This window comes from Leopardus geoffroyi, chromosome D1, assembly GCF_018350155.1.
Source record: "Leopardus geoffroyi isolate Oge1 chromosome D1, O.geoffroyi_Oge1_pat1.0, whole genome shotgun sequence".
NCBI lineage: Eukaryota > Metazoa > Chordata > Mammalia > Carnivora > Felidae > Leopardus > Leopardus geoffroyi.
Window position 1 is genome coordinate 23,268,951 of NC_059329.1, and position 14,365 is coordinate 23,283,315.

Sequence of the window (14,365 nt, forward strand, 5' to 3'; positions counted from 1 at the left end):
CCTCGGAGGACCCCGTGAGAGGGGAAAGTAACAACAGAGACGACAGTTGGCATTTGAGCAGCACCTGTGACGGCCTCTGGACCACGCCTCCAAGCACACCCCTGTATTCAGTCTGGTTTGTTCGAAGTCTGCAGGAAGGGAGAGTGAGCTCTTTTTAGAACCATGGGGCATCTGCAGAGCGGGGAGTGAGGGAAGGGTCTGTATACGGCGTGGGGCCGGAGTTTGAGGTTTTGGTAGGCACTGGTCAGAACTTATAAACTAGGGAGTTGCTGGGACTCTCCATGGCCTTGACTTTGGAGCAACCTGAATCTGTGCAGTTGCTGTTAGGTCACTTTATCTGCGATCTTACATTGGAACGTATTAGTCAGAATGAATTAAAGGAGCTTCAGTTTGTCTTGGCTTGGTGCGACGTGTCAATTTTGGGAGTCATGGTATAGTTTTGCAAGTTACAGTTTGGCCACCAGCTCGTACCTTCCCAAGGACTTCCGCACATGTCCTCTGAGCCCGCAGAGAGGCTGTGTGGGATAGTTTCAGAGGCAACCAACAAACAAATGGGACTCGGCTGTCCTGCTTACTCTATGGCCTTGGGCAGATCAGCCACTTTGAGCCTCGCTCTCCTTATCTGTGTGGTGGGGACAGTATTAGGACTGACTTCTTAAGGCCCTTGTAGAATTAAAAAAACATGATTCTGTAACATGCCTATTATGGAGCTTGGTACACAGTGGGTACTGACTCTATGTGCCAAATTTTGAATAGATAATTTTATTCTTCACTGAACATCTACTATGATTTAGCTCCATATGTTGAATGCCTCCTTTTGTAGCCGGTCAGTCCCAGCCCCAAATTTGCATGCCTGGGGGGTGGTAAGACCTGTACCTTGCCCTAAGGACACTCAGTCCAGCAGAATAAACACACGGGTTGCAACATGGAGTGGCAGAATGCCCTAGTAGAAAGTCGTTTCAAATGTTGTAGGATCTGGGGGGAGGGGCAGACCTCTGCCTGGGGCTGCCTGGGAGCACCACCCCCCCCCCAGCCCCACCCAGAGGAAGTTGCAGTTGGGCCTTGAGGGGTCATGGGGCCCATCGGGCAGAGACTTGGGGAAAAGGTATTTCTTTTGGCAAGACCAGCCAGCTTCTCCAGTATTGAGTTCTAGTGCAAGTGAGGTTGGAGGGGAGCAGCAAGGTGACGTTTTAGGGCCCTGATGGGGTGTGGGGCAGAAGGGGAAGGCCGGAGCCGGGCATGGGAAGGGAATGGGAAGAGATGTCCCTGATGTAGTCATTTCCCATTGCTGCCCACCTCACAAATCACCACAGTTGAGTGGCCTAAAGCAATACCTGTTGATGGCCTCACAGTTCTGGAGGCCAGAAGTTCAGCACGACGGCTGGCTTCTCTGCGCAGGGTGTCCAAGGCTGAAATCCACTTGGCAGCTGGACTGAGTTCTTACCTGGAGGCTGAGGGGGGAGAATGCGCTTCCAAGATCCTTTTTGTTTACAAATATTTTTTAATGTTTACTTATTCATTTTGAAAGTGAGAGAGAGAGCGAGTGGAGGAGGGGCAGGGAGAGAGGGAGACAGAATTCCAAGCAGGCTCCGAGCGGTCAGCGCAGAGCAGACGCGGGGCTCGAACTCGCGAACCGTGGGATCATGACCTGAGCTGGAATCAAGAGTTGGAGGCTTAACCGACTGAGCCACCCAGGCACCCCCGAGACTCTTCTTGTCAGAGGAATTCAGTTCCTTGTGGTTTCAGGACTGAGGTCTCGTTTCCTTTGCCGGTTCTCAGCCTTGACACCCTCGGGTCTTAGAGATTGTGCGTGTTTCTTACGATACAGCCCCCGTCCACCTTCCAGCCAGCAATGACATGATAAATCCTTCTTGTGCTTCACACCCCTGACTTCCTCCATGGCCCCCCTCTAGACCCAGAGGCAAAAAGCTCAGGTGATTAGGTCAAACCCACCAGGATTATCTATCTTATGGCCGATGGCACCTGTGGAGCAGTATAATATAATATATCTCAGATTTGTAGGCACTCAGGGGTCATTGGGGGTTATCTTAGGGATCTCCTGCGACACCATTTATTTCTCAGTGAAGTTGAGAGATTTATAACAATTCTAGGTTTCCGGCTTAGACAGCTGGCTGGACGGCAACGTGCTTAACCAATAGAAGGGGTTCGGCGGGGAGGGGAGAGTCTGGCAAGTTTCAGGAGCCCGTGTCTAGGCAGAGCTGGCTCGAAGGCCGTGGAGATGTGGTTCGGCAAAGGTGCGAACTGGATAAGATAACGCAGTGGTGGTTGAAGCAGCAGGGGTGAAACAGAAGGCCCAGGCAGGAAGGGACAGCTGAATCAACAGGAGAGCTCGGCAGGGACACCAGGAAAAACCTGGCAGTGGGAAGCCTGACAAGGTCTAGGGAGTGGTTCCTAAATGGGAGCGGGCAGCTCAAGTGGTCGGCAAGGCAGGTTGCGGGAGCTGAGGAAGGCAGGATTTGCGAGCCTAGGGTATCAGGTTGCCCCTCCCCATGGATGAATTAGGGATGGAGAAGGTAGGTCCCCATAGCAGCCCAGAGGGTGCTGTCCCCACTTCACGGAAGGGGAGAGCCCACCCCACCCTCATCACGAGGCCCACGGCCCGTGAGTGAGAGAGCCCGGGTTTTCTTTTTTTTTTTTTTTTTTTTTTTTTTAATTTTTTTTTTTTTTCAACGTTTTTTTATTTTTGGGACAGAGAGAGACAGAGCATGAACGGGGGAGGGGCAGAGAGAGAGGGAGACACAGAATCGGAAACAGGCTCCAGGCTCTGAGCCATCAGCCCAGAGCCCGACGCGGGGCTCGAACTCACGGACCGCGAGATCGTGACCTGGCTGAAGTCGGACGCTTAACCGACTGCGCCACCCAGGCGCCCCGAGCCCGGGTTTTCTGAAAGAGATGAGGTTTTCCGAGGTGGAGAGCAGAGCCTTTCCACTCCTTGAGCAAGTCTTTTTTTAGCAGTTGTAAGCCTCAGTTTTCCCATCGGTAAAACGGGGCCCATCATAAGGTCTACCTCAAAGTGTTTTTGTGAGAATCGGAGGCAATAATATATTATACTGGGTAAAATACTTAACATAGTATCTGGCACACAGTAAGTGCTCAAAAGGTAATAGATGTTGTTATTATTATTATTATTATTATTATTGTCATCATCATTGTCATCCTGAGTGCCATCATCATGCCTGAAAGGCCCAAACCTCCCTGCGACGCGTTGGGTTATACTGTCCCGTCTGGTAGCCATGAGCCACTTGTGGCTATTTAAATTTAAAAAGTTAAATTAATTAAGTGTAAAATTAAATAAAGGAAGAGATCCAGCTCTACTGCCGCTGCACGAGCCCCGCCCCTATGCCCAGTAGCCGCACGAGGCTGGTGACTGCTGTATAGACGGGACATGAAGAACGCCGCGGGGATGACAGAGTCTGTTGCAGAGCGCTGGCCTAGAAGGCGGGGAAGGGAGAAGGGCTCCGTCTAATATTTCCCCACCCCCTTGTCCCTCAGAAGCCCACCACAGGCCTGCTGGCCATCACCCTGGCACTCCACCTCTGCGACCTGGTGCACATCGCTGGCTTTGGCTACCCAGACGCCCACAACAGGAAGCAGACCATTCACTACTACGAACAGATCACGCTCAAATCCATGGCGGTAAGCGGCCCCTGCTTCCGAGCTGGGTGGGGCGGGGCTGGGGACACTGGGTGAGTGAGAGTGGTGCCAGGGGCCCAGAGGTGGCTCGTGGTGAGGAACTCAGAGGGTCAGAACTGGAACCGAGACCCCTGGACTCCTGGCCGGAGTCCTCTGTGTCTGGCCACACGGGTCCTGTCTTCCCTGTGGGAGCCAGCACGGGGAAGGGAGGTCCCGGAAGTGCAGGGCCGTGGGGAGCACCAGAGGCACCTTCTTGGGCCAGGGAGGTCCCTGGGAGTCCTTCAGTTTGCTTCCTTGGCTGTCTCCACAGGGGTCAGGCCACAACGTCTCCCAAGAGGCCCTGGCCATCAAGCGGATGCTGGAGATTGGAGCAGTCAAGAACCTCACCTTCTTCTGACTTGGGCAGGAGTTCTACCCAACAGTCTGCCCACTCTGCCACCTGAGCGGCCCCATCCCTGGCTGTGGGGGTGCCTGGCACCAGCAGGACCTGCCTGGACTCACCGTCCCCTGTGTGGAGAGGGGTCCTGGTACTGGCCAGGTCTGAGATGAGGCCGTGCCCCGGGCTGCTCTCGTGGAGGCCCGATCCCGTCAGGGTGGAGGCCCTGGGGTGGCGGGAGGCCGTTCGAGGCATGGGGTCTGTTGGCTGTGGCATCCCTTCTCCACCAGCACCGGGAGGTTATTTAATGGGCTATTTAATTAAAAGGTAGGAATGTGCCATGGGCTGGTCCCATGGCATCTGGAAGAGAGGGCATAGTACAGTGTTCTGCCCGCTTTTTATAAAAAACACGAAAGTGCTGGGCCCACCAAAGCCTAGACCCAGAGCAGGCCTCCCAGGAGGGCAGGGATGTCCGGAGTGGGTGGGTGCCCTCCAGAGAGGGGCTGCTACCTCCCAGCAGGCATGGGAAGAGCACTGGTATGGGGGTTCCACGGAGAATGGGACCTCGTCTAGAAAAGAGGTTTGAAACCTATCATTAAACTATTTTTCCTAAAACGGAAGGAGTTGTGATACCCTGTGTCCTTCAAGTTGGGGAGAGCATGGATGGGGCAGTGGATCACGGCAGGGGGCCCCCTGTCCCAGCAGTAGACAGGGTTGCTAAAGACCGGCAGTGTCTCTGGGACCCCGTGGGACCCAGCGTAGGCCACGGTCCTTCCGGAAATGGTTACTGGGTTTGGCGCTCGGTGCCAAGTCATACGTTGCCATCCTGGTGCAGCCAGGCGAGCAGGTGGGGCCCAGAGCAGCCCGTCTCTGGACAGCCAACCTGGCATCTTGCATCCTGGTTTAATGTTCCAGAGGTAGGAGGGGGTGGGAGGATGCCAGATGGGAGTGGCAGAACCCTCCCCCCACTCCCTGTCTAGAAGCCTTAAGCTTCTAGAACCTCACGCTGGGAGGTGTGCGTCTGAGGGCAGGGGTGGAGCCAGACAAAGGAAGCCAAGTTTCCTTTCTCAGATTAAGTGGGAATCATAAAATGGAGTTTAGAGAAGGTCTTGCCAGTGGCCCAGGCTGCCAGGATGGGGATGGGCAGGACTCAGGCAACGTCTGAGGGATTTGGCAAGGCCCATCCAGCCAGTTGCCGGGCCAGGGGACAAAATGCTGTTTTCCCCGAGTCTCTAGAATTACGAGAGCCCTGCCATTTGCCTGTATCTCCCTGCTTTGTTCTCCATCTTCCCAGGCCCCACTTAGCTGCCAGCTAGGCATCTTGCCACCCCCACAGCTGTTCCTTTACATCTGGAGCCAGGAGGGAGAGCTGGAACTCCCCCACAGGGAACGGGACTCACAGCTGTGTTCCTGGCTTTCTCGGAAAGAGTTGCAGCTTTGAGGTTTTGAGACAGCGAGGCTGGGTCAGGACAGATAAAGAGGGGCAGAGATTTGGGAGAAGCAGAGGCAGATGACATACTCCTGGAGCGAGTGTCGGAGTAGCCTTGAAAACACCCAACCTCGTGCCACGGAACGGTCCTGAGGACCGTCACTGGCAATGGAATCGCCTGGCGTAATTGCTTGGCTAGCTGCTCTCCCTCCAGGGGAGAGGGGAATTCTGAAAGCAAATAGGTCCCAGCATCTGCAGCCGCAAGCCCCCTCCCCTCTCTACAGGGGCAGGCTTTGTCTCCCAGGCTTTGACCTGGGAGGAGACGGGGGACAACCGGCTGACTCCAGCAGGGGTGCGAACCTGTGCAGGGATCTTATCTCTGCTTATCCCTGATGCTTCCCCAGCGGCTTCTCGGCTTCTCGTGAGGGTATGCAAGGGAGTGTCCATTTCCCCATCCAGGGCCATTGAAAGTGGCTGTCAGCACATATGATCCAGCTGTCCTGGACTGGGGCCACTGCCTGTTACTGAACACGCCTAAACTTGAGCCAGAATCCAGCACACTTGGATGGGTCAGCCCCTGCCCCCGCCTCCCCCGCAACTCCACATACATGAATAAAGACACGGGAGCATTTTACATTCTTGTTGGGTTATGCTTCTAATGCCATATGCAGAGTCTTTCACACTGACATACTGACAAGGGGTGTGTACGGGGAGGGAGCGTATACACCCAAATTGGTCACCGTTCCCTCTGGTGGGCTTAGCTCTCTCCAGGATGCCCCAACCCCAACGCAGAGTGAGTCAGTACTGGCCCAAGGTCAGAGCCAGGAGTGGAGCTTTGATGTGGAGTCGCTGGACGGGATTCTTTGGTGTTCTGAGAAAGGGACTGTCATTCTTCACTTAGCTCAACCAATGGAAATGAACTGCCTTCCAGCCTGCCTGGTACTTATTAAACATGCCCTGAACATGAGGCAGGAGGGGAAGGACGGAACCGGAGGGGAAAGCACATGAGTGCGAGTCCACAAATTTGGGACGCCAGGCTCTGCCACTTCATTCTGTACGATCTTGGGCCAGTCGTTTCTTTTTTTCATTTTTTAAACGTGTATTTATATTTGCATGTGAGAGAGACAGAGCGGGAGCGGGAGAGGGGCAGATAGAGGGAGACACAGAATCCGAAGCAGGCTCCAGGCTCTGAGCTGTCACCACAGAGCCCGATGCAGGGCTTGAACCCACGAGCCGGGAGATCATGCCCTGAGCTAAGTTGGACTCTTAACCAACTGAGCCACCCAGACGCCCCTGGGCCAATCATTTCTATGTCTATGATCCGACGCATATATTCATTGAAATGAGAGGGTGGGCCCAGCCAATGACCACTTATGCCAGAATTATCTGGAGGGTGATGTAAAGAATGGATTCTTGGGTCGCATCCAGGCCGCTGGGGATGAGGCCCAGGAATCTGGAATTTTAACAAGCACCCAGAACCACTGCTCCAGCAGTCTAGACTTCAGGATGATCTCATGGCCTCTTTCAACTCTAAGGTCTGCGCGCACAGCCCATCCTAATCCCTGGTGTCCTTGAGCTGTGTTAATTAGACACGCGCGCCTTTCTCCCGCGGGCGGGTGTGCGGGCGAGTGTTCCGGCGGGCGCCGAAGCGGCATCTGCGCTCGGCCTGCCCCGCCCCCAGCGCCGGTGGCCGAGGCTGGGGCGCGCATGCGTCGTGAGCGCGGGCGCGGGGTTGGCCTTGGCGGCTGTGGGAACCGGGTGGGGGTGGCCGAGGCGGAGAGGGGACCTCCCGCAGTCCGCCCCGAGGCGTCTCGGGGCGCCGCCGACCCCAGCGCCCCGCCTCGTCCTTGGCCGGCGCCTCCCTGGCAACCCGCTCAGGCCTCTGGCTACGGCTGCCGGGCTGCAGAGGGATGACGGGGCGGGCTACGGGGTCCGCGCCCTTCTGTCCCCGTTTGCTCAGGCAGGGCAGACCAGGGCTCCTCTGCCTCCCGCTGGGCCTCCTTTGCGTGACCTACGTTGAGTTCACCGCAGAGGCCGGGGTGAAACAGGCTTGGACAGCAAGGGAGCGGAAGAGATCTTCATCCAGTGTAGACTCTAGGACCAGCCCTCCTCCGCAGAGGGGGAAACTGAGGCCTGGAGAAGCGAAGGGACGCCCAGCTCGACCACCTAAGTGGGCAAGACAGAGTTTAGGCCTTTTACGTAGCTCAGGAACCCATTTAAATGATACTCTATATTCACATCACATGGCGTTGCCTTCATTTTGGACAGTTCGGGTTTTTATTTACACTTTCCGAGGACATAAGTACATCCAGTTGTTTTACCCCAGAGGCTGTCTAGCTTTTGAAAAAATTGAGCTTGGAAACAGTTCTGGCTTCGAGGCAGCAAGGTGTAGCACACACAAAATACGGGACGGTGGTTGGATCGTGGGTTCTCCCTGCTGGGTCATGTAATGAGCCAAGCACCCCTCTGTCCTTCCATCTGTAAAAATGCATGCCTATCTCACAATGAGGTTCTAAGGACCTAATGGGAATATGGTTGGGAAAACATTGTGTAGACTGTAAAGTATGATATAAATATTAGGTTGGAAAGCTGCCTTGCATGGTGAAAAATACCAGAAAGCCTATGAAACAGGTGAGGTACACACATCTGGAGGGCCAAATATTTGCCCAGGTACTGAGTAACATGGCCGGTTAACAGAAAAGCCTTTGTCTTCAAATCACCCACAAGCTAAGTAGGAGAAAGTAAGACATTGGTGAAAATGACTCAACTGCAGGCTTGGCCTAATCACACAATGAACAGTGAGTTCAAAGTGTTCTCTGGTAGTGGTTTTCAAGCTGAAGTCAGTTGCCTTCCGGGTTTTTGGAGAGTGTGGTTTCTTGGGCGACAGGATCCATTTTGATGGCATGCGGCATACGACAGGAGGTTCCTAAACTCAGGTTGAGAAGGACAGTGTCAGAGTTGGGACGCTCTCCTCTAGACCCTCTGACATTTTTGATGTTTTATTTATAGCTTCAGAAAACGATTTGTTAGTTTTGAGTACTCCCATGGTTCTGTACCAGATGTGGATCCAGGAAACCTTTCCAACTTAAAAGTTTAAGGAGGGACGGACGTGTGAATGTCTGTAGTGATAGCCTGTTTTCCTGTCCAGTTCCTTCTCGGTGAGTTTACCTCTCTTGTGAGAGATTTTGGGGATCCTGTGCCCGAGCAATGACCCTCGAGTCTCATTAGGTGTCAGATTTGGTGTAATCACTTTGTGTAAAGTGATTACAGAGAGCTGGGAGCAGGTGGGAGAGACCACCGTCCTGTCTAGGAGGGTTAGCACAGAGGATCTGACAGAAGTTTTAGGGGGAAAATGAACTTTTGGGGGTTGATTTCAGGGTCCCAAGGAAGACCAACAATTTAAAGCCCACCCACCCCTCAAGAGAGGCATGGCTTTCTCTCAAGACTGGGAGGGTGGAGCTGGGTGGACGCAATGATAGAAGGCTCAGATGTTGAAATCACCCCAGGGGATAGAAGTTGGAATTACTGAACTAAGCTATTCCAGAACCATCTATTATTCTGAGGCTTCCTAAAACACTGTTTACATACATCACCAACTTTAACACTTAAGGAGTATCTTCTCTTGCTTAAAAATGTGTTTCTCTCCTGGGGAAAAAAACTCACAAGAGTAGAAATTAGAGTCTGGTAGGGAGATTCTCTCCAGTTCAGTTCTTTTTTCTCTGTAGATTTATGTCCCACTGATGAAGACCCTGCTTGGCAGGAGAGCTAGAGAAACTTTTAAATTAAAAGTCAGAGAGGAGGTTTTCATCCAAAAATCCCTTCTCCAATTCAGTATTTCTCTCAAGTGCCAGTCGATTAGTGTCCCAATACGCTGCCATTGGGCAGCAGGGCCTTTTAATTTCCTTACCAAAGGGGTGAAAGTCGTTTCTTTTAATTTAATCCCCCTGACAATGTCTTTGCCTAATCGAGGGTGACCTTCAAGGGGATGAATCCCCATATTTAGCTCCTATCCCGAGTAGCACTTTTCCCCTTGCATAATTGGGAACAGATTTCAGAGAAGCCCCAGTTAATTAAGACCCAAATTCTCCCAAAGAAGACCTGTTTCCTGAGACTTCATTTCCCTTGTCTTTGAACATTAATACTTTAGAGTCACTGCACGGAGGGAGCATTAACTGAATGGTCTCATAGCGTTCCAAGATACTTACAAGGGTTAAGAAGCAGTGGAAACATCCACTCTCGCCACTGTTATTCAACATAGTGATGGAAGTCCTAGCCTCAGCAGTCAGATAACACAAAGGAATAAAAGGCAAGGAGGAAGTCGAACTTCCACTCTTCGCAGATGACATGATACTCTATATGGAAAAGATTCCACCAAAAAACTGCTAGAACTGATTCATGAATTCAGCTAAGTCGCAGCATATAAAATCAATGTATTGAAATTGGTTGCATTTCTACACACCAATAATGAAGCAGCAGAATGAGAAATCAAGGAACTGATCTCATTTACAATTGCACCAAAACCCATAAAATACCTAGAATAAACCTAACCAAAGAGGAAAAATCTATACACTGAAAACTGTAGAAAAATTCTGAAAGAAGTTGAAGAAGACACTCATACACACAAAATGAAAAACATTCCATGCTCATGGGGTGAAAGAACAAATATTGTTAAAATGTCGATACAACCCAAAGCAATCTACATATTCAATGCAATCCCTATCAAAATAACACCAGCACTCTTCACAGAGCTAGAACAAACAATCCTAAAATTTGTGTGGAACCAGAAAAGACCCTGAATAGCCAACGCAATCCTGAAAAAGAAAACCAAAGCTGGAGGCATCACAATCCTGGATTTCAAACTGTATTACAAAGCTGTAATCATCCAGACAGTATGGTTCTGGCACAAAAACAGACACACAGATCAATGGAACAGGATAGAGAACCCAGAAATGGACCCACAAACATATGGCCAACTAATTTTTGATAAAACAGGAAAGAGTATCCAATGGAAAAAAACGACAGTCTCTTCAGCAAGTGGTGTTGGGAAAACTGGACACGACATGCAGAAAAATGAACCTGGACCACTTTCTTACACCATACACAAAAATAAACTCAAAATGGATGAAAGACCTAAACGTAAGGCAGGAAGCCATCAAAATCCTAGACAGGAAAACAGGCAACAACCTGTTTGACCTCGGTTACAGAAAGTTCTTACTTGACGTGTCTCTGGAGGCAAGGGAAACAAAAGCAAAAATGAACTATTGGGACCTCATTAAGATAAAATCTGTTGCACAGTGAAGGAAACAATCAGCAAAACTAAAAGGCAACCAATGGAATGGGAGAAGATATTTGCAAATGACATATCAGAAAAAGGGTTAGTATCCAAAATTTATAAAGAATGTATCAAAATCAACACCCAAAAACCAAATAATCCAGTGAAGAAATGGGCAAAAGATATGAATAGACACTTCTCCAAAGAAGACATCCAGATAGCTAACCGACACATGAAAAGACGCTCAACATCACTTATCATCAGAGAAGTACAAATCAGAACCACCTGTCAGAATGGCTAAAATTAACAACTCAGACAAGAACGGATGTTGGCAAGGATGCAGAGAAAGAGGATCCCTTTTGCACTGCTGGTGGGAATGCAAGCTGGTGCAGCCACTCTGGAAAACAGTATGGAGGTTCCTCCAAAAATTAAAAATAGAACTGCCTTATGACCCAGCAATTGCACTACTGGGTATTTATCCAAAGGATACAGGAATGCTATATCAAAGGGGCACATACACCTCAATGTTTTTAGCAGCACTATCAACAATAGCCAAAGTATGGAAAGAGCCCAAATGCCCATCGATGGATGAATGGATAAAGAAGATGTGGTGTACACACACACACACACACACACACACACACACACGCGCAATGGAATATTACTCGGCGATCAAAAAGAATGAAATCTTGCCATTTGCAACAACGTGGATGGAACTAAAGTGTATTATGCTCAGCGAAATAAGTCAGTCAGAGAAAGACAAATATCATATGACTTCAGTCATATGTGGAATTTAAGATACAAAACAGATACACATAAGGGAAGGGAAGCAAAACTAATATAAAAACAGAGAGGGAGACAAGCCATAAGAGATTCTTAAATACAGAGAACAAAATGAGGGTTGCTGGAGGGGAGGTGGGTAGGGGCATAGGCTAGATGGGCAAGGGGCATTAAGGAGGACACTTGCTGGGATGAGCACTGGGTGTTATATGTAAGTGAGGAATCACTAAATTCTATTCCTGAAATCATTATTACACCATACGTTAACTAACTTGGATTTAAATTAAAAAAAAAAAAAAAAAAAAAAAGCAGTGGAAGGAGATTCCTTTGCATAGCTCGGGCTCCCTGATCGGGAAGCTCCGGGGTTGAGGATGTCCCAGACCTGGGGGTGGGCTGAGTAGATTGTTCCAGAGAGGAGCTCTGGGAACATGGAGTGGCACAGGGATGTAGACCAAAATTCAACCATGTAGCTTGTGAATGGCATATATTCACAAAAGGCCATTTAAAGACGAGGGCTGGGTAGGAGCTAAAAAAAAAAAAAAAAACCAAAAAAAAACACAAAAACCCCAAGACCCTAACAACCTACAGGGCCTGTAATAATGAAAGCTTTTAGTGTATGTCAATGACTTCGCCATTAGAGAGGAGCGGGGAGATGGACCCAGGAGGAATAGCAGTTAGAGAGAGAAGGGATGATCCTCCTCTCCTTATGACAAAAATGTATGCATCCAGGGAAACAAACCTTTATTTTTAGAAAGAAGACTCGCTTGAAATTTTCTCATTTCCCCCAGTTTATGACCTAGTTAGGAAGATTGAGACATAGGGGGTTGGGGAAAAGACGATTGGAGCCTTACTGTTAAGGAGAAGTAACCAGCGGAGTGAGAGCTCTTTCTCAGTGATTCTCGAAGACTGCTGCTAAGTTTGAGGCTAAAGCTGCAAATGGCTGGTGTACAGTTACATCTCCTAAAAACAACTTCGATAAGAGGCTTTTCACAGACTTTTGTAAAAGGGAAGTAAGATGTAAGATTTAGCTGAGATGCCATTGGGCTACGTCTAAAATGTTTCTTTAAATAGGCACACCAAGTGGTCTTTTAAATAAAAATCTATGCGGAAATACAGTTTCTATTTCAATACGTATACTTCAATTTTAATAAAGTTTATCGTGTGGAGAAGCTTCCTAAAGCATAAACCAATGGCGGGACTCCCCTTGGTCTTTTTGTCTGGTGCCCTCCTAAACCGCACACACGATACCTGGGCAGAGCTAACGGAACTTGGGGTGTGTACCTTGCGATTTCTACTCTGATTCCATAATAGCAAACGCCCTGCGTCGCCTGTATGCCTCCAGTGCAGGCAGTGAGAGACGGAATGAATTCCTGTTGGCTCCTTTTCTCCAGGTCTGAGAAGCTTCCCAAGCACTGCATCATGTTTGTTTTCTTTTCCCTGGGTCCTCTCCACTCCGGAAGCGCAAAGGCAGCTTCGAGGCCTATTACTTAAGAGCACTTGCTACAATCAGCGTCATCAGAAACGGATTTGCTGTGGTATTCTAGCTCACCACGTGAGGGTGCTTCCTGTTCCATGAAAGTTGAAGAAGCACTGGAAATGACCCCGGGCTTTCCAGACTGATAGCGAGCCTGAGAATTAGAAACCGGGCTCCCATCCAGGGACTCGGAGCCAATAATGAATTTTAAAGCTATCAGAAAACTGGATACTGGCCTTGGTAGGGGTGGGGTGGGGTGGGGGGTGCCTGGATACACAGCATAGCTTTGTTTTCCAGGAGTTGAGGTCTTTCCAGGTCGCCTGGGGACTTGAGGTGGAGGATGCCGGTCCCCACCCCACCCCCCCTTCCTAACGGAGCTGTGGTCCGTCCTTGCTTAGCCTTCCCACAGCAGGAATGAGCAGGTGGCCTTTAGCGTCGGCCATTTTCATCATATTCTGGGATGACAGTGGCCTTGAGTTTGCGCTTCGGATGGAAACATTTTGTGGCGGAAATCACGTGTGTCTAAATGTCACCTTTGCCGCTTGTCAGCCCTGTGACCTTGGGCAAATCTTTTGGCTTCTTGAAGCCTCATTCCCCGTCTGTAAAATGATGATCCTGGATTACAAATGTAAAGCACTCATTTCGGTTAATTTGAAATCCCCTGCAGGAGAGTTCAGGGCTTCCCTCTGCCTGAAAACTTTTTTTTTTAAGCCCTCCCTTTACCAGTTTCTTGCAGCCTCACTCTTCAGCAGGAAGTAAAGGGGGCTGGGGACAACCGAGGGGTGTACGGAGTGCAGCCTCGGCTCCTTCTCAAGGCCCCAACTTTCCAGAAGCTCTAGGCTTCTGTGTTCTTCTCTTTCACCAAGGCCTGACTTGTGACCTCCTAGCCCTTCAGCAATTCTTTGCTGTCCTTGTGCACTGGAGAGAGCTTGTGGGGTTGGGCCTGCATGGCTGAGTCTTGACCACGCAGCCCCTGTGCTCCCTGTTTGTCTGCCAATGATTGTCCATGTTCTTACCCCGGAGTACCTGATGATCAAGAGGGAGAGAGCTCTTCCTGTTCTATGGGAGAATAGGTTTCTCACTTATTCTTCCGGTTATTGTCCTAACCTGGGGTTCCAGGACAGAATGGGTATCTCCACCTTATTCTGAGAACTGTGGATTGGGTGTGTGACAGGGGCAAGGGGTCAGGGGCAGGGTGGGTGTGGTGCGGTTTAGCAGGTAGATTTGCCACCCAGGTTGAGGAAGGCTGGGAGGATTAACAAACTAATCTTGAGTCATCTTCTTTTTATATAACATGACATTTTGCATCTGGTTTTAGATCTTTGTTTCTCGTTGGCAGGGGCAAAACATGTCCGGGAAAGGAGAAGGCTTGTCAAGGTT

The 14,365-nt window shown here is 50.1% G+C and overlaps 1 protein-coding gene across 7 annotated transcripts in view; it reads left to right on the forward strand.

Annotated features, from left to right (window-relative positions):
• Nucleotides 1-4,650, forward strand: part of ST3GAL4 (ST3 beta-galactoside alpha-2,3-sialyltransferase 4) — a 34,381-nt gene extending 29,731 nt beyond the window's left edge. For all 7 annotated transcript variants that reach the window (XM_045483427.1, XM_045483426.1, XM_045483425.1 and 4 more), the window contains 2 exons: nucleotides 3,514-3,657; nucleotides 3,965-4,650. In XM_045483427.1, the coding sequence (XP_045339383.1) occupies nucleotides 3,514-3,657; nucleotides 3,965-4,051 (231 nt within the window). In that variant the 3' untranslated portion in view covers nucleotides 4,052-4,650. The remainder of the gene's footprint in view (nucleotides 1-3,513; nucleotides 3,658-3,964) is intronic.
• The last annotated feature ends 9,715 nt before the right edge of the window (nucleotides 4,651-14,365 follow it).